The sequence below is a fragment of the Rousettus aegyptiacus genome, unplaced genomic scaffold (assembly GCF_014176215.1).
Source record: "Rousettus aegyptiacus isolate mRouAeg1 unplaced genomic scaffold, mRouAeg1.p scaffold_m13_p_17, whole genome shotgun sequence".
Classification (NCBI taxonomy): domain Eukaryota; kingdom Metazoa; phylum Chordata; class Mammalia; order Chiroptera; family Pteropodidae; genus Rousettus; species Rousettus aegyptiacus.
In genome coordinates, this window is record NW_023416292.1 from 44,546,957 (window position 1) to 44,569,355 (window position 22,399).

The following is a 22,399-nucleotide window of genomic DNA, read 5'->3' on the forward strand; positions in this document are numbered from 1 at the left end:
CTCCCTCCCAAGATGAAAGAAGTCCAGTATGAAACCACCAAAACATTACAGTGACAAACTAGAGGAACAGAGAGAGGGATGAAAGAGGAGCATAGAGATGAAATAATAAGACTGCTAAAATACAGGCCAGGAGTGAGCCTTGTTCCAGCTTCCTCTGGGGAGGGTGGGCTCTAGCCCCAGACAAGCTGCCATGCATCAGACTCGGGCAGGGGCCCACCTGGCCCTGAGCCTTCAGGAAGAGCAGCCTCAAAGGGTTTGCTTATTCCCAGAAGTGTCCCCCAAGTATGGTCTGGAGGGCGATGAGACCTGGTGGCCTGGTGTAAAACCACAGTGCCAGGCAAAGATAGATGCAGAGATCTTCATGTAAATGAGAGCAAAATTATATTTTCTTAGTCAGAACTTTCATAAGACACTCTATTCTGTGTGTCTGGTTATTTTCAAGTATTTCCAGACTAATCTTTAGCTCTTCCGAATTCCTTGGTAGAGAGGATATTTCTCCAGGATCATATAGCTAAGCCACTACACTTACAGGATATCTCAGTGTAAACATGTTTGTTTTTGCAGGTATCTGGTGGCATGCAGTGAAGCAAAGGAGAACTTATCTATTTATTTGGTGGCAGGAGCTTGTACTCAGTGTGGTACTGGTGGACTCTGGCAGTTGCTACTCACACAGGGCAATTAGAAAATAACAAAGAGTTGTTAATTTTACTGTTTTGATGACCGGGCACAAAGATAAGGAGAGAATTTAGGTATTGTGACTCCTTGAAACCTGAAGTGTTTTAGCTATGTGTGAGATTAAAACAACCAAAATCTAACTGATAGTACTGACAGGACTTTTCTTGTTAGATTTTGGAAATAACTAAGGATAGAAAAATCATTGTGTTGGACAGGAGAGAGTATATATATAGCCTGAGACCATCCCGTGGTTCAAATTCCAATTAGTGGCTCCTTGAACACTTTCAAAAGTGATTAGCATTTTGATAGGGTGACTGCCATTGAGGTGGTATTTCAATCTCAGCAGTTAAAATTAATTAGCACTGTTCCAAAATTATAAAAACGGAGCTTACCAGGAAAACTAAGTCATGTGTAACAAAAAGGCAGTTTGGCAGCCATGATTTCATTTGGCCTTTTTTTTTTTTTTTTTAACATAAACATGATTTTCTTTTAAATATTCTTTGGATCTTTTCCTCTCAAGAAAGGTAATGACATAAAATTCTGTTAATCCTCTTGGTAAGAGTAGAGAATGATTCTGGAAGGATTTAGGCAACTTTATTTTGAAATATTAACTTGCACTGTCTGTATGTATTTCTATAGCCTAAAATATTTGTTTTTGTTTTTATTTTAAGTACATGTACAGTTTTTTGGCCCAGCCAAATGCCATTGCTCATCTGGATTTATCCAACACAGAATGTTCCCTGGATGTGGTAATGTTTTTATATTGCTCTGGGGGGGTCTCAGGACAGCCATTGAGATGGGATTCAAAGGCTTTCTCCCTAATAAAATATTCTCTTAGACCAAGAAATATGTGAAAATAAGAGTGCATTATTTCTTCCTAGGTCTGTGGCGCTCTTCTCCGTGGATGCCTTCAACATCTAGCCGTGCTCAATCTCTCCAGAACCGTCTTTTCTTACCGGTATGAACTTAGTCCTGCTATCATTATTATCTAGGAATGTCTTTCTCTCAAAGGCAGTTGTAGTGATATGAAAACAGAATGATAAACGATGAATGAGTGAATGTTGTACCTGGAAGAAGATGGCTTTAAACTGTTATCTGTGAATACTAGGCCTGGAAAGTTCAAGTTTTTGTCGTATCTTTTTTCAGCACAGTTTGATGTTCTTATCAATAACTCCATCCGGTTTATGTGAACTCTATAAAAAGGACTATTTTTCATATGTGGACAAATACTCTCTCAATATTGTAAAGACTTTTTTTAGAAACTTCTACAGATATTTCTTAATGATGAACTTGGAAGTAAATATAAACTACCTCTGAGGAACAAAGAAAACTCATCCCAAAACTCATGCATTTTAACCTATAGAGTTGAATACCTCTCTCCTATCATCTTGACTTAGAATTGTTTGCAAAATAGGGCATAAAATTAGAAACAGCAAATATTCACAAACAGCAGCAACTTAGACTGGAGAGAGGATAAAGAACTATGAAAAGTACATGGGTTATATAATATCGGATCCTGGGCCAGTTCAATAGTTAACACTCATCATTATGACCACATGTCATAAACTTGGAGAGTTGCTTAATATTAGAAATACCTCCATTTTTACTAGTTAACTTTTTAAAAGTTTTTATTTTCAAAGAAATAACACTCATGTATGTGGAAAACTTAGTTATCCAGCATGCTTTCTTCTACAGTTGTGCCTCACAGTTAAGTATTCTGTGTTTTAAAGTACTGCTGGACCATTACTTTGACAGTGATGTAAATGTTTACAATAGCAAGAATGTGTCACATATACCTCAATAAAATAATATCAGAGTTGAGAATTTTCTTATACTATGTTTCGAGGGTTTGAGATCAACCAGTTAACTCATACATTTGAAGGCAGCTTACAAAGTCACACCCAGGAGGAGTTGTGATTGACTGAAGAACCGAATTAGAAGGAGATATCGTAGACTATAAAGATTTTCCATAAAATCAGTTCTTTTAAGTTCTCACTACTGTGAATTCTATAATGACTAATCTTCAGTAGAGCTATTAAACTTGTAGAGCAGAATTGTCCTAACAAATTGCCTTGTCTTCCAAATGAAAGGTTGTGATTAAACTGTTTAGTACCCAGTACCTTACCTAGACATAATTGTAGAAATCCCTTAGTAATTATCTTGAAATTGCTGCATTTACAGTGAATTACGAACTGTCAGCTGGGCTATTCATACCTTTGTTCACAGATAATTTCATAAGTGCATCACTCAGGATAGATGAGGTTGTTCTACAGTAACAAATCAGCCTCCCAGCTCAGCCGAGCCCCATTTCCATGGCTTTCAGCAATGGTAGTTTTGTGACATGTCCCTCGTGGGCTGTCCACATGACCTTCACTCTGAGAGGCAGAGAAGCCTCTATCTAGAACACTGACAGTTGTGTAGCAGAGGAAGAAGAATCGTGGACTTGCACATACTGGCTGGTAAAGCCTCTCTCTGGAAGTTACACACATCATTTCCGCTGTATCTGATGTCCCGTTGGCCTCGGACTCAGGTGCACGTGCCTGCTGTCAGCAGGGTGACGAGCATTATCGTCTCTGAGAAAGGGACAGTGAATATTTGGAAACTTTGAACAGTTGACACCAAACACTGAGTAGTCAGAGGAGAGCTGCATTAAAAAAAAATTTAACCACATTTGCTCATCAAAAAGTGAATGGGGGTTTACAAACATTTTGTTCCAAGATCCGGAACCAGAGTTGTTGGAAATGTCTACCAGAATTATTTCCCCTTATGTTTATTTTTGATCTTCTTAGAGAGACATGCTGGTTGCTTAGGTATTTCTTCTCAAATAGCATGAAATTTCAAATATTGACAGGTTTTCTGGGACCTTTGTGTGTTAAATATTGTTAAATCTTATTTGGTTGAGCTAGACCACTAGGATGGCCTCTGCCCTGAGATTCTGCGAATCCTTCCGTAGAAGATGAGTAACCATCATTAAATTGATATCTACTGTGTATCAGGCTAAGTGTCTTACACAGGGACTTATTCAATTTTTTCACCAATTCTATCAGAACAAAACAAGCAAAGTGCTCACCTTCCAGCTTCGATTCTGGGATCTCATTTTTCTTAAATTTTCACAGTGGTGTTGACTCTGCCTTCTAGCCGAGCTGTGTGATTTGGTCCACTTACTTCCCACTATAATAGAAGGGACATTATTTGGAGGTTATAGCCATTGCTTTTTAGAGTTTTTTCTTTAACTATTATAATATTTGTTCTGAAATTACTAGATTTGTGATAGAGATATAAGAGCTGAGCAGGGAATCTGCCATGCAGGCTTCATGCCACTCAGACTTTCAGTGTCATTCTTCAGCTTAACATCAGGTCACAGTCTTGTTGCATCTAAAAATACTGCCAAATGTAGGTGGTGATTTTTAACATTCAAATGTCACCCAGTGGGAAAACTCATTAGATTGTTGAGAAACATTTTCACTGACATTCTATTCCTTAAAAACCCAAACATGGAGTTTTGTGAAGTTCTGTGGGTCAAACACAGTACAATGAGTTCATTGGCCACAAAGAAAAGGAATAAATTGTTTTAAGGACTTAATGTGATGTCTTAACTTTTCTTACACTATTCCTTTAATTGTATTGGATTAGTTTATTTAGCTTTCAGACATTTTGTTTCTTTTTACCTTTAACTTTCTACTGAAGACATAACTGATTGAGGGATTATTTCACAGTGCCAGTTTGGAAGTCAGTTGCTGAGATGGAAGTGTAGCTGTCAGGCTGACACTTGTGTTTTGTTTTTCAGGAAAGGAAAAGAAGTACCCCTGAGTTTCAAGCAGTTTTTTAGTAGTTCTCTGGCTCTGATGCAGATCAACCTTTCAGGCACAAAACTGTCTCCTGAACCCTTGAAGTGAGTGGTTAATTCATTTTCTTCACAGCTCTTAAAGTTCAGCTTGTTATGAATGTGCTCAAGGGAAGGAAAAGACGTATAATCCTAACACAGACAAGGCAGATGAAAATGTCTTTTAACTTTGGGGCACAAAAGGAAATCAAATTCCTTGTGATTACATTGTACACTATTGATATTATTGCATCTTATACGAAAAAAGAAATCTTCCTTTGGTTTGTGACCTTGGCATTAGTCACTGATCTTGTATAAAAGTTGTGCGCCCAAGTACTACTGCTTTTATATTAACCTCTGTTTAGTCCATTTTAGGTATAGATAGTCTTGTGAGTCTCTTTTTTAATCAATATTTATTCTGTTCTACTAACAGTAATAATTAAAACTCTACACAAACATGTGTACAACAGAATCAATTTTTAGGTGCTTTGGCTTCTGAGTTATGTAGGTCAATATAAGCTATCTTTTGGTGTTTTTTACTTGGCAACCAACTCTTATTATGGGTTAATATCTCTAGTGTAGGTGTAGTGGTGAAGTTAAACTTTTTAACTAAGTTAAGGTTTGGACGTAATTTATCATCCTCAAAATTTCTGTTCATCATTCCCGGACATAATCAAAAGAACTATAGGATGAAATTCTCTGAGAATAAAGAACATATTTCAAGTATGTGTGAATATGTACATTGTCAGATATGTTCAGGTGTTCCTCAGCTGCCATGTAAATCAGCACTTAATTTTTCTCTTGTAATCTGTATGAAATGTTAACATCAATGTCTGCTAGTCATATTACTAGAACATTAATCTTCATCTGATTTGTAAATTGACTTTTTTCTTTTCAAGATCTATAAGATCTTGATTATAGTATTCCATGTGACTAAAACAATGGATGTTTTTAAGAACAGTAGATCGAGTCAGGTGCTAAAAAACAACCTGACGTTATAGCTGGCCTTTTCTTTTTAAACAACGAATTAATATATTAGTGGTTTCCCAATGTAACAGCTGCAAATAGTAAAAGCCTCACAATTAGACTGTTTGCATGGATATTAATAAAGCTATCATAAGCAATATTCTGAAGAGGGGGGACCCATTATAATTTAATCAATCACACTCATTTACTTATTCATTCATTCAACTAATATTTATTGAGCATTTACAATGTGCTTGATACCAGAAGGGCACTAAATAGAAAACCCGTATAGTGTATTAGAGGGAGGTTGACATCTTCACAGTGGTTTTAGTGTTAAGGTATGTGTGTTCTGATCCTTTCAGTGTTGTCGATTCTCTTAAAATATAGAGTAGTTCTTCCCTGATTAGCATAGTTGATTGTAAGTGTATTCCACACCACAACAACAACGGATTAACTATTATAGATATAGATTTATAAATATTACACTTCAAAGTTGTTCTGTAATTGTTAAATCTTATGACCTGTGGTCATTAATAGGCATGTTTAATTATGTTAAATCAATAGCCTCTTCAGACCTACATTTTACTCAGTAAAAATTTTAATGTGAGAAAAAAGGCTTCCTTGTTGAAGATTCTGTAAACAACCTTCAGTTACGTAGATTTAATGTCATGTTATAATTTGAAAAGATATAACAAACTGAGGTGCTTAGGTTCACCTGTGAAGGGTGGGATTGAAGTGAACTTCAAAGCATGACCCTAAGCTGGACACTGACTAGGAGCTTACGTGTGGACTGTCACCATAAGTGTTGACAACAGTTGAGGGAGAGCATCATTATTCCTATTTACAGTTGAGGTAATTGAGGCTCAAAAAGCCGAGTAATTTGTCCAGACTCTCTGTAGCAGCATGTTGGGTTTCTGGGATGTGAACTTTGAGATCGAGGTCAGTATGGCCCCCAAAAAAGAAAGGGGGAAAAACCGCTTTTTGGGAAAAGAGGAACACTTTCCTAAGAAATCGAGCAGAAGCATGCACATGAATGAGATGCGCCCAGCCTCTCTCATAGGACAGTGTTAGATGAGGGGCCTAGCGAACTGCGTTCAGGGAACAGACAAGCACTTCCTCCAGCCTCCTGACCAGCTGGGGTTTTGGTAGTGGGAAGCAGCCAGGCTCTTGTGCTCCATGCCCACTGCAGAGTTCCTTTCAGTGGAAGGAGCCAGGGAATTAGTGGAAGGGGGAAACCTCGAAACTGGCATCAGATACCCTACCTCCACCTCTCCCTCAGCCTCGCCCTGGGGAGCATGCCAGCTGGAGGTCTTTCCCACAAAATGTTGATAACAGGTGGTCACTCCAAGGTAGGAAATGCCTTGGTTCCACTCTCTGGGGCTTACTACCTACCACCTGTCCCCTGTCACAGTTACTTGCACACATTTGTTCCCCTTGCTTTGAGGGTGGAGACCTCTCTTGCTCATCTATATTTCTCACAGGGCCCAGCTGAGATCCTCTTTTTCCTGCAGTGGTATTTAATGGATGTGTGTGCAGGTGTGGAATTTTTGTTTCAAGCCTTCTCAACGGTGTTGGGTTCTGTAGGACTGACGTGTGTAAGTGGAATCCATTCATTCTCAGAGAGAGATGAGACCCACATGGTTAGTCCAGTCTCTTCAACATGCAAATGTTAGAAGTCCTTTTCAGAGTGGAGATGTGGTTGCCTGTGACCAGCTGCCAGACAGGCCCGCAGGATCCTGTCCCTAGGCTTGAACTAGAGACATGTGCCTTCTCCCCAGCGCTGTTCCACCCCTAGCCATACCACCTCTGTAGGTCTCTTAATAAACCCATCTAGACCTACAGAGGTCTAGAGCTCTGGAGCCTGACTTCCTCGCTAGTACACTCCTTAGAGAAAACCAGCTTCACTTGGCTACTCTAATAACAATCGCCTAAAAATACACTAAACATTATTAGAACTGTCCTCAAGTAGACACAAGTGGTAATTTACCTGTGATGAACACAATTTAACTTCAATGTTCAGTTAGGGGTACTGCGGTTTATCTGCATAGGAATATCAGTCCTGTCAGGTTTTGCATTTATGATGGACCTGCCCTGTGTCAAGTGAAAGAATGTTGCAGCATCATTTTTACACTGCTGTCAGAAGACAGAAATGCAGTTGGCATTTTTAAAAGTGAAGAGGTACTTGGTGCCTCACCCATGATTCAGAAAAGGTGTTCTTATTCTGTGGGCTTTATTTTAGTGGGATGTGTGGGATCTGTATCTCATGTGTATGTTTCTTTCCTCAGGGCGCTGCTACTGGGCCTGGCCAGTAACCATAACTTGAAGGGGGTTTCTCTTGATCTCAGCAACTGTGAGGTAAGAATACCTTTACACTGTACACTAGAAGAGATAACAGCCTCAGCATCGCTTTGTCTTTTTCCTGGAAAAAAATGTGATACTGTGATTTCAGAGGATGTAAATTAAGAAGGAAAACACATTATAGAAGTTTCTAATGTTCTGTATTTTGCAGGTTTTATTTATAAACAGCTACAGGATCCCCATTCAGAAAGCATTCAAATGTGTTTTTAATGACTTTTGTTTTAAAATCCCCATTCTTGGTGCCAGTTTCTTAAGTATTTCATCATGAAGCCATTATCATGAAAAGTGTAACATACAGCATTCCTTGCAGGGGGCAAATATGTATAACCTAACTTAAGAGTTTGAAAGAGAATAACGATCATGTCAATAATTTTATTTTTTAATATCTTGATTTAAAACAGGAAAATTAAAATGCTTCTTAAAATTGTAGCAATTCTAAGCACTTCCTGTCAAAGAAATCACAGAAGAATTGAGACTAAAAGCCTCTACATTTTAGAGAGACCTGAGTTTTACTATCTTAACACTTTTAGTTTGTGTGGCGATTAGTGAGAAATTTCCTGGGTACATTCACTGGCCTCTTCAGAGCCCGACTCTACCCAGCATGTCGCACTTGTCTTTTCAGGGCTAGCAATGGAAGTCTTTCATTCCTGTTCCTGGGCCTTTATGCCCGTCATTCTCCCTTCCCAGGCCCTCTTAGCACACCCCTCCACTTCTCAAGGCCTCCCTTCCTTCAAGGATCTAACTCAAGTCCAGTTTCCTCCACAACTGCATCAGACTCTAGGGTTTGATCCAGGTTTGGCCATTACTAGCTGTGCAGTCCTGGATGAATTAGTTGATATCACTTAATTTCTGTATCTGCAAAATAGAGACAATAGTACCTCTCCCTGTGAGTTAGGAGGTTTAAAGTAATTGGTCTTTGAAAAGTGCTTCATAGAGTATCTGGGACAAATAAGATTGTTTGCTCTTGTTTACATGTCTGTTGCTCAGATTTCTTCCCTGACTGCATCAGCCCTTTGTGACCTCGTTCTTTTCTGGTTGCTTAATCCTTAATGATGGTGACATGCATTTGGACGCTGACAACTAAATGCCTTGCACAGTTATTAAATTGGCTCCTGTAGGCTTTCCCAGCTAGGTCATAGCTTTCTGGAGGACAGTATTTGTGTCTTACATTTTGTGTTTCTCTTAGCTCCTAACAAAATGCTAAGCACCAGGCCAACACTCAGTATTGAAGATTAACGCTTTACCTCTCTGAAAATACTGGTAACTGACAAGTCTGAAATCATACCATACAAAGTGTTAGTGGAGAATATTTTTTTAGAAATTTTGAGCTAGGGTGAACACCACCTGTGTGTGATTGACTAGTCATTTTATTAGGGGAAAAACTCCTGCATCATAAAATTTTTATGCGAAAGTCAATGCTTTTTTTATTCATAAAAAAAAGACCATCAAACAGAAACCAACTCTAGTAATATGAGTTATTAGTTTACCAGCAGTTTATTAAGGGTAATGCCAATAACAAAAGGTTTTTTATGGGGAGAGGGTTAAGAACGGAGATATTCTGTCAAAAAAAAAAAAAACCAAATTGGTATAAACTTGATTGCTTTATCAGATCAAACTACTAAATTAATAATGACCTATATGTGGTTTTACTATCCTGATCACATATCAGGACTACTACTAGTATAACATCTTTAATTTAGTTCTGCGATCAAAACTAAAGTAGATAGTGGTGCTCATTCATCTGGTTCCCATGCATAAGGATGGGAAATTGAGTTCTAAAGAAGCTGAAATAATCATGTTCCCTAGAGGCAAAGGCATAATGGAAGTACACCCTCCTGATTGTTGTTAATAATAATACTGATAATTTTTAGAATATTAAGTCTGATTAGATAGTCTCTTCTCAAATAAGTTGATAAAGGCCATATGCCCAAAGAACACTGTGTTTAGTACTATATAGCTTGTTCTTTAAAGTCCTTTGGCATCCTGTTGGGAATACTTTCAAAGACAATGTTATATTAAGTAAGCTGTATAAAATCCACATTTTTATAGGTCAAAAATGGCAGACTATTGGCAATTCCATATGCGAGTAGCTAGTACACTTTTTCCTTTATAAATTTTTCTTTTAAAGAGAGGAATCCAGATCAAACGATTGCTCTGTGATGATAGGACTGACTGTTACTATGCTCATAATTCCAACTTCATATTGGCCATTCATTTGTAGATCATAGGACAAAGTGATACTGCCGATGGAGAACTTTTAAAACTATCTTAGTACCATATTCTTCTTCTATCTTAGAGCTTGACTCACAATACTGGTGACCACTTTTATAAAGTTATACGTTATATTGCTGCTCATGAAAATCCATGAAACACAAAATTATTTTTCCAAACTAACATGTCTCATCACCTTTTTTTCCTTAGGGGATAGATGTCCAAATTTAACAAGGTTTCACTTTACTCATCTCTGTGATATAATAGACCTTTTTCCTGACAGGTGTTTGGGGTTCCGATATTATCCATGTAGAGTGCTTGGCATTTTAAGTATTAACTGCTACTGTTTAATCATTTGGTACTTCAGAGTTTAGATAATGCTCTCAAGAAAAAAGCTTTCACTAGTTTGGAAGTTTCAAATTTCACGTATGTGTCTTGTTTTCCCATTCATTCTCTATTTAGTCACAGAATACCCAGTCCTCTCTACTCTTAGCATGCCAGTCAAAATCATGGGGGAATTCAGCGCTTAACTTTCTCTGATGATCAGATAAATTCTTCATCTGTGGTGGCAGTGAATGAAACTTCTCCCTGACAACCTAGTCATCTTGGGAAGTCATCTCCACAGGGTTGACTTACTACAGATGAGGGGCTAACATACCTGAAAAGAGTTTAATGTCTGAGGCATAATCTTGATGGCATTTGCGGTGGGTGCCGTGCAAGTTCGATGCCTCCTACAGGTGCCTCTAGTACAACAGTCTACCCAAGCCATGGTGCAAAGAACAAATATGAAATACCTTAAAGTCTTTTTATATTTATAAAGAGATAATTAGTTTATTTTAAAGAAGCTATTGTCTGTTGATTAATTTTAAAGTGAGGTTGTATGGGTGTCATAGAAAGTAAATGACCATCATCTGAGATGGTGGGTGAGTTTATTGGGAAAGAGAGAAGAAAGTAACCTTGAAATAGAAATTAAAAGTGTATAGATAGGAAGCTTAGAATAACTTTGCTTAAGCAAATTATTTTTGATTTTAGCATATGCTGGTTCCATTGCTCTTCATTCTCACCTTTCCTCATCAGTTGTCCTTGTAGTATTTTGGAGTATTTCTGTATTCTCCTGAAAGGGATGTTTTACATTTATTAATTTGAATAAGAGAGATTTATACTTTATGCTATTTTTAAAAAGTATCATGCAGATACTTAGAAATTACAGAGTTGCTTTCCTACAGCACAAACATTATTGCTATTTGGAAACTTAAATCCCCAATTTTGGGCTGTATTCTTTTGGATCTTCGAGGGCTAATCTAACAAGCACTGATATTAACCTTTTATTTACAGATAACTTCTATATTTAGAGAAAAAACTTCTTCGTTCCCTAAGAGGTTTCATATTAATTATGTTTTCACTTACCTTTTTCCTTGGTCTTTCAGTGCCAATATTTAATTTTTTTTTCTTACAGTTGACATTCAATATTAGTTTCAGGAGTACAGCATAATGGTTAGATATTTACATAATTTACAAAGTTATTCCCCTGATAAGTCTACTATACCCTTGACATGATGCATAGTTATTACAATATTACTGACTATATTCCTTATGCTGCACTTAACATTCACTTGACTGTTTTGTAACTGCCAGCTTGTTCTTTTTAATACCTTTACCTTTTTTACCCAGCCCCTCAACCCCACCCCCCCTCCAATCTGGCAATCATCAATTTGTTCTCTATATCTATGAGACTATTTCTGTTTTGTTTATTTGCTTATTTTGTTCTTTAGATTCCACATATAAGTGAAATCATATTATATATATCTTTTTCTGTCTGACTTATTTCACTTAGCATAATATCCTCTATGTCCATCTATGTTATTGCACTTGGTAAGATTTCATTCTTTTTAGTGACCAAGTTATATTCCATTATATATATGTACCACTTCTTTATCCAGTCATCTATTGATGGGTACTTAGGTTGCTTCTGTATCTTGGCTATTGTAAATAATGCTACAGTGAACGTAAGGAGGCATATATATATTTTCGAATTAATGATTTGGATTTCTTCAGATAAATATCCAGAAGTGGAATTGCTGAGTCATAAGACAGCTCTATTTTTAATTTTTTGAGGAACCTCCATACTGTTTTCCACAGTGGCTGCACCACTTTGCAGTCCCACCAAGTGTATACCTGGGTTCCCTTTCCTCTACATCCTCGCCAGCACTGTTTGTTGATTTACTGATGATAGCCATTCTGACAAGTGTGAGGTGATATTTCATTGTGGTTTTAATTTCTCTGATGATTATTGACATTGAACATCTTTTATGTGTTTATTGGCCATCTGTATGTTCTCTTTGGAGAAATATCTGTCTATTCAGATCTTCTACCCATTTTTTACTTGGATTGTATTTTTGGTATTTAATTGTATAAGTTCTTTATAAAAATCCCTTATTGGTATCATTGGTGAATATTTTCCATTCAATAGTTTGCTTTTTTGTTTTCTTAATGGTTTCTTTTGCTGTGCAGAACCTTTTTAGTTTAATGTAATCTCATTGTTTATTTTTGTCTTTCATTTTCCTTGCCCTAGGAGTTATATCAGTAAAAAAATGTTACCAAGAGCAATGTCAGAGAGTTTACTGCGTATATTTTCTTCTAGGGACTTTATGGTTTCAGGTCTTACATTTAAGTCTTTAATCCATTTTGAATTTATTCTCGTATGTGGTGTAAGAAGGTGGACCAGTTTCATTTTTTGCATGGACCTGCCCAGTTTTCCAATCACCATTTATTAAAAAGACTGTCTTTACCCCATTGTATATTCTTGGCTTTGTCATAGATTGATGGACCATGTAAGCATAGATTTATTTCTGGGCTCTATTCTGTTCCATTGATCTATGTTTCTATTTTTATGCCGGTACCATGCTGTTTTCATTACTGTAGCTTTGTAGTATAGTATGATATCAGGTGTGATACCTCTAACTCTGTCCTTCTTTCTCAAGATTGCTGTAGCTATTTGGGGTCTTTTGTAGTTCCATATAAATTTTAAGAGATTTGTTCTAGTTCTATGAAAAAATGCCATTGATACTTTGATAGGAATTGCATTGAATTTATAGATTGCTTTGGATAGCATGAACATTTTAACGATGTTAGTTCTTTCTATCCATGAGCAAAATATATGCTTTCAATTATTTGTATCTTCTTCAGTTTCTTTTTTCAATGTCTTATAATTTTCTGAGTACAGTTCTTTTGCCTCCTTGGTTAAATTTATTCCTAGTTTTTTTTTTTTTTTTTTTTAATGCAATTGTAAGTGGGGTTGTTTTCTTAATTTCTCTTTCTGATATTTTGTTATTGATCTATAGAAATGCAATCTATTTCTAAATGTTAATTTTATATTCTGCTACTTTACTGAATTTATCAGTTCTAATAGTTTTTGGTGCAATATTTAGGGTTCACGGTGCATAGTATTATGTCATCTGGAAATAATGACAGTTTTACCTCTTCCTTTCCAACTTAAATAACTTTTCTTGTCTAATTGCTGTAGCTAGGACTTTCAAGTAATTTCTTTTCTATAAGAAGATAACTCAGAGTATTCCTGGGAGACAAAAGAGTATCATAGCAAAGGATGGACACTTTGGAATCGGAAAGACCCCTTTTGACACCTGGCCCAGGCACTTAGCTTGCCAAGTGACTTACCCTTTTTCATTTTTTGTTTCTCACCTGTGGAGTGAGGGTGAGACTAGTTTGTGGGGATGGTAATGGGCATAACACTGAGCCTGGCATATGTGAGCCATTATAGAGGGAGGAGAAAGATGACTACAGGAGCCTTATTTTGAATGTAAGAAATTACAGCATAGGTCAGTATTGCTTTCTTAAAAATTTATTTAGAAGTTTTAAAATATTATGTCTTTACTAAAACATTTTTTGAGGATTGTCTTCAAAGCTAATTTTAAAACTTTCAAGAAGAATTTGCTCTTCAATCTATAGTCACACCTGACTTTTGACACAAAACAGCATTACCCTCTTTAGCCAGACCTGCCTCTGAGTGGCTTCTAGCTTGTCCTAATTCACTTTCAAAGAGTAAGGAATTAGCATCTGTGCAGATGTTCAAAGAAATGTGTGTATTCTGTTGCCCTCAAGGTTATTTTGAAAGAAGAGTTTCAAAGCTGTTTTACATGTTAGTACTGATTTTGTTTTTTTTAATAGATATTCTCTCCATGGACTGGTCTACCTGAAAGGAGGCAATGGGTCTATGCGTTCTGGCCCATTTTTAAAAATCTTACTAGTCTTACTTCAAGAGAATAATAGAGAAGTGTCAGGAAAATCTCTGGTGCTTCAGAGAGGATGGAAAGGCTAATTATAGCTAAAGATTGGCTGCAGGTCTGATGTGGAAGCTTATTTTCTTAAGGGGAAACTTGCCTGCACATTATCCATGATTTATTGCAAGGTGCTTTACTGATAAGTAGAAGAAAGAGCACCAGATACTAAAATCTGTAATGAGTAGGACATTGCAGCAAGTGAACAGAAATTTTTGAGGCAATTCCATTTGATTTGATAGTCATTCAACCAGGCCTTGAGGTGTGAAGGCAGGTTTGGCATTAGTGCTGTTACCTTTATGTATCACTTTCCTATTAGGATAGAAAAAGAATGAAAAACAGAAAATGCTTCACCACAGGAGGCATATGTGAATCAGTGTGATACATGCAACTGTTCTCACCTCGGGAATGACTGTATGTATATATACCTTTCTTAGGTTCTAAATTGCCTTTTGGCATCGAACCCTGTGTTAAGAAGACATTTTTAACTGGATCTTGTCAAACCATATTTTGTCCTTGGAGAAACCTATGTGAGAAAATTTCCCATGATAAAAATTATTATTTTTTAATTAAAATTGGAACTCCTATAGAAGAAAAGTGATGTTTATATTTAAATTTGTGATATTTGCCACATATTTTTAAATGACAAGTGTTCTTAAGGAAGGAAAATGAATTTTTAAAAGTTCTCTCTAGATTTTAATGTATTTGCTTTCCTTTCCACATTATGCATATTAAATATAACCATTCACTAGAACTATAAGTAACATCTGGAATATTCCACCTTCCTTGAGTGAGAGGACACTTTTCTCTTGAAAGAAATGTGATTTTATTTTTAACATTTCAAAATGTGTTTAGTGGTTCAGTCACATTTACTTCTCTCTGAGCTTGCTTTCCTTTAAACAATGCTAGTGTGCGGGATCCAAATGATGGTAATTTAAAAACCAGTTTTACATGAACACATGCAGACACAGCCTTTAATTATACAAATTCATTTAAAAGAATTTTTTATTTTACAGTAATGGAAAAGCTTTTACTACTTGGGTAAAGCTTTGGCTTTGGGGGAATTTTAGGTATCATATAACCTTTGATTCAATGAAATGTTCTTGGAAACTGAAGAGTAGTATCTTATTTAAATTTTTGATTTTTTTGTCGGGGGGCAAATTTAGTTGGAAGTGTTTTCTCTGATTCTTTGTTGTTTTATAATGTGTATTGATAGAGACTTTAGCTTTTCTATTCTTATTCTACTTACTGCCCATAACATTTTTTGTTTTTTCTCCTTGGGCTTTCCTTAGCTTGGCCATTGTGTAAGTACTATATGAATTGATAAAATTAGCACATATTAATATACTTTATTTTTTAACAATTGAGAAATGTTAGTTTTATGGGTATATGCTACAAATATTGTACTGTCTGTCAAGAGTTTGTATAAAAAACAGAATTGAGCACTTAAATGTCACCTCGAAATCTGTAATAATCATATTTTCCGTTATCTATAAATGGGACATATTACTGTATTTTATAATAATAGAGGGATTTTCTTGTAGAAATTTTACTTCTCACAGAGAAATTACCAACAGCAAGTAATGAAATCATAAAGACTTTATGCTTATGTTTATCTTCTCAAAAGTACAGTTTGTTTTTCATGCCCAGAAATTCAAATTATGTTTCTTTGAAGTGTTCGCCTAAATTATTTCTTGCTTTACCTTTGACATAGTCTTTATATACGTTCATTTCTTTAAGTATTAACAAGCTGTGACCTGGAACAGTGCTTCTCAAAACTCATGGTGAAGAACCTGTTTTTTTTTTTAAGTTTTTTAATTTTGCAAAAATGTAATAAAAATTAATTATTAGAAAGATTTAAGAAGACATAGAAAATACAAGCCCTTAATTTTTATTAGGTGTAATAGACCTAAAAATTGTTATTACTAAGGTTCCTAAAATATTTATAGTCACTTTCTGTACTTAGTTTATCTGAGACCAGTAACAAACTGTAGACTGCCACTAGTCCAAGGACCACACTTTGAGTTGCAGGGTGCTGGGGACAGTGTGCAGTGGTGTGATAAGATGGGGTCGAGGGGGCATTTGGGTAAGCCTGAGCGCTCCTGGAAAACAGCTAAGTGTAGTACGATAGGCCTGCTCACTCTCAGGGATAGTTAGGGCCCTTCAGCTGTGGAGTGGGAGGAGTTTTGATTCTCCTGACATGTGTAGACCAGCTTCCAGGGGTGGGGGGTTGGGGGAGGGGGCTGCCTCTGAGTTCACTTCAAGCCCTTTAGAGTAATCTGTTGCCTTAAAAAGTAGGATAGGTTGAATTTAACACATCAACTGACATACTCCTAAATAAAGGGTGATCCCAAAGATCTGTGTATAACAACAACCAGAGAACTGGTAGTTTTTGGTTGGGAGTACCATACAAACATTGCATCTGAAATAGTGAATTAAAGATTCTTCAAATGATTACATCAAAACTTGAACACGTGGAAAGTAGTGCCATGTAGTATCAATTTCGTACAGAAGTTTATATAAATTTTAATTTTCTTAAGTGAATAGAGAAAAGCTACCATGTTCCTTAGTATAAAATAGATTCCCAATAAATGATAATTTCTTTTCTCCTATTAGATAGTAATTTTGCTGAGCAAAGGGGCCATAGATCAGGAAACTTTGCATCCCGCACAATGCTATGCACATAGTAGGAACTCAAATAGTTACTAAATGGAAAATAAAAAGATATTCTGATCTCTGTAAAATATGATTTTAGTTTCATCGAAAAAGATGAAAAGTAATGGATTTATATAGTTTGTCTTTCTTTTGGTATAAATTAGGTAATGAGATGAACAGCTCTTAATATTGCTATAAGCCAACCATAATACTAATATTTCAGATTAATCTAACATCTTTTTCTTCTGCAGCTCAGTGTATTTGTGCAAATCATTTTGTAACTACCTTCAACTGTTTACTCCCTGCTTTATAATCAGCCCTCACACCATTTCCGTAGAACACTTAGGGATGGGTTCTTCCTGGATTGATTGACATTCAGAGTTAGTCTTTCCTGTCTCCTTTGGTTGTTTTGCTGATACCTGGTGGAGAGTTTTTTCTTGAAATCTGTAATAATCAAATAAAGCAGTAACATTTTCTCATGTATAAAAAGGATTCGTTAGATGTTCCAATGAAGAACGTTCTTGCGCCCTGATAGACAGTCTTGCCAGTGGTGACCCTGGGTCATCTCCATCATCATTCTGTTTCTTTTTCTAATGATTTTTAGGTTGATGTGGTATGGCAAACAGCAGCAATGACTAGTGATTGGCTCTTTGTAATTGATAATAGCTTTTTTGGAGTTGTTAAATTTTCACTTTTCCTTTGGTACCTAGCTTAAGACTATATCTATCACTTGTTTTTAATGTTTTAGCTACACAAGGTAACAGCTGTACCTTGTGTTTGCTTTGTGTTTCTCTAGCTGAGATCAGGAGGCGCACAAGTATTGGAAGGCTGCATTGCTGAAATTCACAACATCACCAGCTTAGACATCTCTGACAATGGTAAGTCAGAAATCAGTAAAGAGAAGAAACAGAATATTATTTGAAGCAAGTTAATAAAGGGAAACTCATCTTGTAGCCCAATCTAGACAACACTTTTATAAAAATGTTATTTTACTGCTTATCTAATAGGACTTTTAAATTTAACAATGGAGTTTATTTATGGAATAAATCTGTGCCAAAGTCTTACTAAGTCGATTCCATGGCCCAAAATGCAAGGTCTGTAGAATAAATTTTAAAAAGCCATTTAAAAATATAAGTACGTTGATAAAGATCTGAAACTGACCTTTTGCTTCTTGCTGATAATAAAGTTGAGCCCTTATTTATTTTTCAGACACTTGTTTCATTAGCATCATTTCTGCTGATTGTAGTAGCAGGAGTATGACCCTGTTACATTTGCACAGAAAACTGCAGATACGTACCAGTGAACAACGTATTACAATCTTCTCTTACCAAGTGATGGGAGAGTTGAAACATTCTGATATTCTCCACTTACAATTTCCACTGGCTTTATTTAGCCACTGATTATGTAAGAGAATGTAGAGAATGAGTTTGTAGAGAATGAGTTTATCTCTGTGAAATCTCAGGAAAGTCATCCAACTGCATGTCGCCTTTGCTTAATTGTGTTCCAGCTGAGTTCATCTGTACACATGTGTTCTGATTCTCCACCTCCTCTCATCCTTTCCAGGTTTAGAGTCTGACCTATCCACCTTAATAGTGTGGCTCAGTAAAAACAGATCAATACAACACCTGGCATTAGGCAGAAATTTTAATAATATGAAATCCAAGTAAGAGTTTTGAGTTTTTTTATATGACAATGATGAAAATAACCAGCCTCTTGAAAACTTGTGGTTTGATTCTACTGTCTACATCTTTAAAATCTCTTTAGAAATCTGGCACCTGTGTTGGACAGCTTAGTACAGATGATTCAAGATGAAGAATCAGTGAGTATTATTTTTAAAAACTTTTGCCTAAAGTCTTTGTTACCATTCTTACTAGTTATTTCTACTGGGTTATTGCTGATATGCTTTCAAATAATTTTATCTGCATATACATTTTCTATTGTTATTTTTTAAGTGGAATAAATGTTTATGCTTTAGTACAGCTATAGAAGGTACATAAAATTTACCTGCTCTTCACTTGATTCAACTCATCACTAATTAAAGGTAGCTTGTAAGTAATAGATTAAAAGAAATATAAATTGACTCCTAAGCCCATCTTTTAATAAGCCTTATATTTTCTAAGGCAAATCTGCAAGCATGAATTATTATAATATATTGACTTTATGGCCTTATTTCATGCTGAGAAACAATATATTACTATACTTAATTTCATCTAGTAATTACACAGAGATACAAGAGACTAAGAAAGTTGACTCTCATCTAAAATTGCGTCTTGAGCTCTAGTAATCCTCCTTATATTTTTCCCCTTTAGTTGCTTCTGGCCAAGAATTGGTTTGGGGTAAAGAAATTTAATTTCAAATATACTATTTTGCTACCTTTTAAAAATGTACTAGAAAAAAGAAAAAGATATATTGTGGACAAAGTAAGAAGCACTACTGTTGATTCATTTAAACCTGGTGTGTCACACCTTGCATTTACTGATGCTCTTTAAGATTTTATCCCTTTCCTGTCTTAGTCCTCTTTGGCTGTCAGACTCAGCTTTTATGATTCCTAAAATCCAGATCAATTTGTATTTCTACTATGAAGATTTCCATTGCTCATGTTTGTGATAGCTACTTTTGTGGGTCATAAGAGTGATTTCCTATATTAATCACCTGAGATATGTCACATATTTAAAAAGTATAATGTTCCTTTTGAATTCATATGGGATAGTAGGAAATTCTATAAACCAACTTTTCCTGAGATAGCTGAAGGGCCAGGGGAGATGGGAACTGGAACTTTTCCTTGCTTGCCCTGCTTTACACTGCTCTGTGGAGAGAACATTCTGTTCTCCTGCCTCTTCATTGTGTGGATATATTTTCTAACTTGTGGGCTAGATGAAACTCATTATCTAATGAATTCAAGCACTTCTCTTTGTCCTCATTTACTAATAAATCCTATATTTTGTTATTCTTGTACTAAGTCATTAAAATTAGGCGCATAATTAGGATATAGTTTACACTTTTCAGAATATAGGCTATTTGTTTTACGTATTTAATTTCATTTCACACTACCGTGCTTTATTCATGATTCTGATTTCCCAGTATTGGCCCAGTTTTAAAAGATTGGGTAAGTGAATGTTGCAGAATTATATTTAATATTTATCCCAAAATATTTGTTTCTTAGCATATATTTTAGGAAAATTTATATTTTATTAAAAATATATTTGTTTCATGTTTTGCTTATTACACAAGGGTCTTCAAACTCCTTTTCTGTAATTTTGAATCTTGTAAAGATAATCTTGACACTTAAAACACATCTAAGAAGATATTTGCAGATGGCAAAACTTGCTTTGTAAATGTGAGTTGTGTCAAGTTATAAGTTTGAGTTAATGTGCTGCTAATAATGTGCACTGAAAAACTTTTTATGTTTATGTCATCTTAAAAGTAAGTAGCTTTTTTCAAAAAACAGTTGCCATCTATTTTTTTATTCTGAATCAGTAATGTGTAAAATAATTTAAAATGATCAGATGTTGAGTCTGGTGACTATAAAAATTCCACCAATAACTGGCACAGTAGAGCTCATTTTTTGTTTTATTTTTAAAAGGTTTTTACATAGATAGTTTTATTATTATTATTATTCTGACCCTATATATCTTTTTTATATCCTTGACAGCCCAGGGAATACTGTATTTGCCCATTATTACACATTAGGTACAGTTGGAAAACAGGCAAGTACGGGCTTCAGTCACCTTCAACTGCAGACAGTGGTTGTAGTTCTCAGTCCTAGGACAGTAACATGGAGGGGCCAGGATGACAGGGAATCTTATTTTGAAGTGTTACATACAAACCCATGTTATAACCAGTAGAACAGAATGTGTTTCTCTTGGGAGTGCCTGCAGCAAGGAGAACGAGTCTCAGGTAAGCATGTTCAGCTATGAAAAGAAATAGTAAGATTTCAAATAGTAATGTTACTAGGTAGTACAATAAATCAAGAAAGGATGACCTTATAAATATGCATGTAATTCAAGTTATGCCATTTGCATTAATGAGTCTGCCTGTTATTTTTAAGTACTAACTGGGGTGTACTTAAGTTTGAACATAGTCCTGAAATTGGTGCTTTCTGGCTTGGAGACTTGGTAGTTTTCCAGTATTAGGAAGAAGCTGTAATGTATCATTTTCATAGCAGTTGAATAATGATTATTGAAATGATGAGAGATTTGATTACAGCTTTTTATTAAAGCGACGGTACATTTGTATTCACTTAAAACATTTTCTTGAGTCTGAAGCATTTTTAGTTAAGTTTTTTCCATTTACTTCAGTGTAGGATCTTAAGAAAATTGAAGCAACCTCACTAAACCTGCTAGAGTCTAAGCACATGTAGGCCTTTGGCTGAGGTTTTAATTGCTTTAGCACTTACCATGCTATTTAACTTTTAAAAGTTTAATTCTAAGTTATATATTACCTTTTGATTTTACCATGGATGTACTCAGTTTAGATAACATCAAATTGGGGCAGTTAGGACAATAAGTATAGTCCCTTGATAAAACTATAACTAAACTCAGAATGCTGTTTTGTGGATATATGAATCTTAAAATCATTAGCATCCTTGTCCTGCTGCCATTTGGCAGATGTCCTTCAAATAGATGTGCCCTTGGAAGTCAATGTTTAGTAGTTGAGAGGACACAGATACACCCCAGGCTTTTTGTGGGGGATCATACAGACCACCAGGCTCATCTTGATAGCTCCAGTCCCACAAGCTACCATGGAACCTTGTCATAGATGACTCTAGAAGCTGTTTCCAGCCTCTAACTCTCGGTAGGGTCAGAACTACTTATGAAAAAGCAGATATAACTGTTCAGTGTGGCTAGGTCAGTGTAGACCACCTCGGGTAATTGAGAGACATTCGTATCCTCCATGGATGTCTGAATTCTGACTTTTAAAGCCACATTGGTTCAAGTCCTGGAATTCTCATGTCATTAAATCAGTTATGGTGTAATCAAGGATTGTAAATTCTAATGTCCACAGGGCTAAGAAGGCAACATAAGTAAAGTGACAGGATGTAAGTGGGGGCCCTAGTCAATTTTTGATAGGATATAGAGACCAAACAGAGCTGCCTCCAGGCTGAGTGGCTATGTCTCTGGCTTAAATGGACAGTGAACAACTTGGCTTAGATACACTATATAGCTTATGGTAAAAATAAGGTTACCCATTTTAGACCTTTTATTTTTAATTGTAGGTATATTTTCTGATTGGTACTTAAAAAATAAAGCTAAGAATGATGATCAAAGAATGTAGGATAAGCTAACAGGGGCACTGTTGTGTAGGGTTAAGTGCATAGAATCTGGAACCAGGCCATCTGCTTCCAGCTCAGCTACTTTTTAACTATATGACCTTGGTTGAGTTACTTAACCTTTTTGTTTCCATTTTGGGAAATGGG

The 22,399-nt window shown here is 35.9% G+C and overlaps 1 protein-coding gene across 7 annotated transcripts in view; it reads left to right on the top strand.

Moving 5' to 3' along the window:
* CARMIL1 (capping protein regulator and myosin 1 linker 1) overlaps positions 1-22,399 on the top strand; it is a 262,957-nt gene that overhangs the window by 150,773 nt on the left and 89,785 nt on the right. For all 7 annotated transcript variants that reach the window (XM_016140897.2, XM_036235257.1, XM_036235261.1 and 4 more), the window contains 7 exons: positions 1,347-1,424; positions 1,557-1,633; positions 4,463-4,567; positions 7,750-7,819; positions 17,780-17,861; positions 18,547-18,646; positions 18,748-18,802. In XM_016140897.2, coding sequence (XP_015996383.2) covers positions 1,347-1,424; positions 1,557-1,633; positions 4,463-4,567; positions 7,750-7,819; positions 17,780-17,861; positions 18,547-18,646; positions 18,748-18,802 — 567 coding nt within the window. The remainder of the gene's footprint in view (positions 1-1,346; positions 1,425-1,556; positions 1,634-4,462; positions 4,568-7,749; positions 7,820-17,779; positions 17,862-18,546; positions 18,647-18,747; positions 18,803-22,399) is intronic.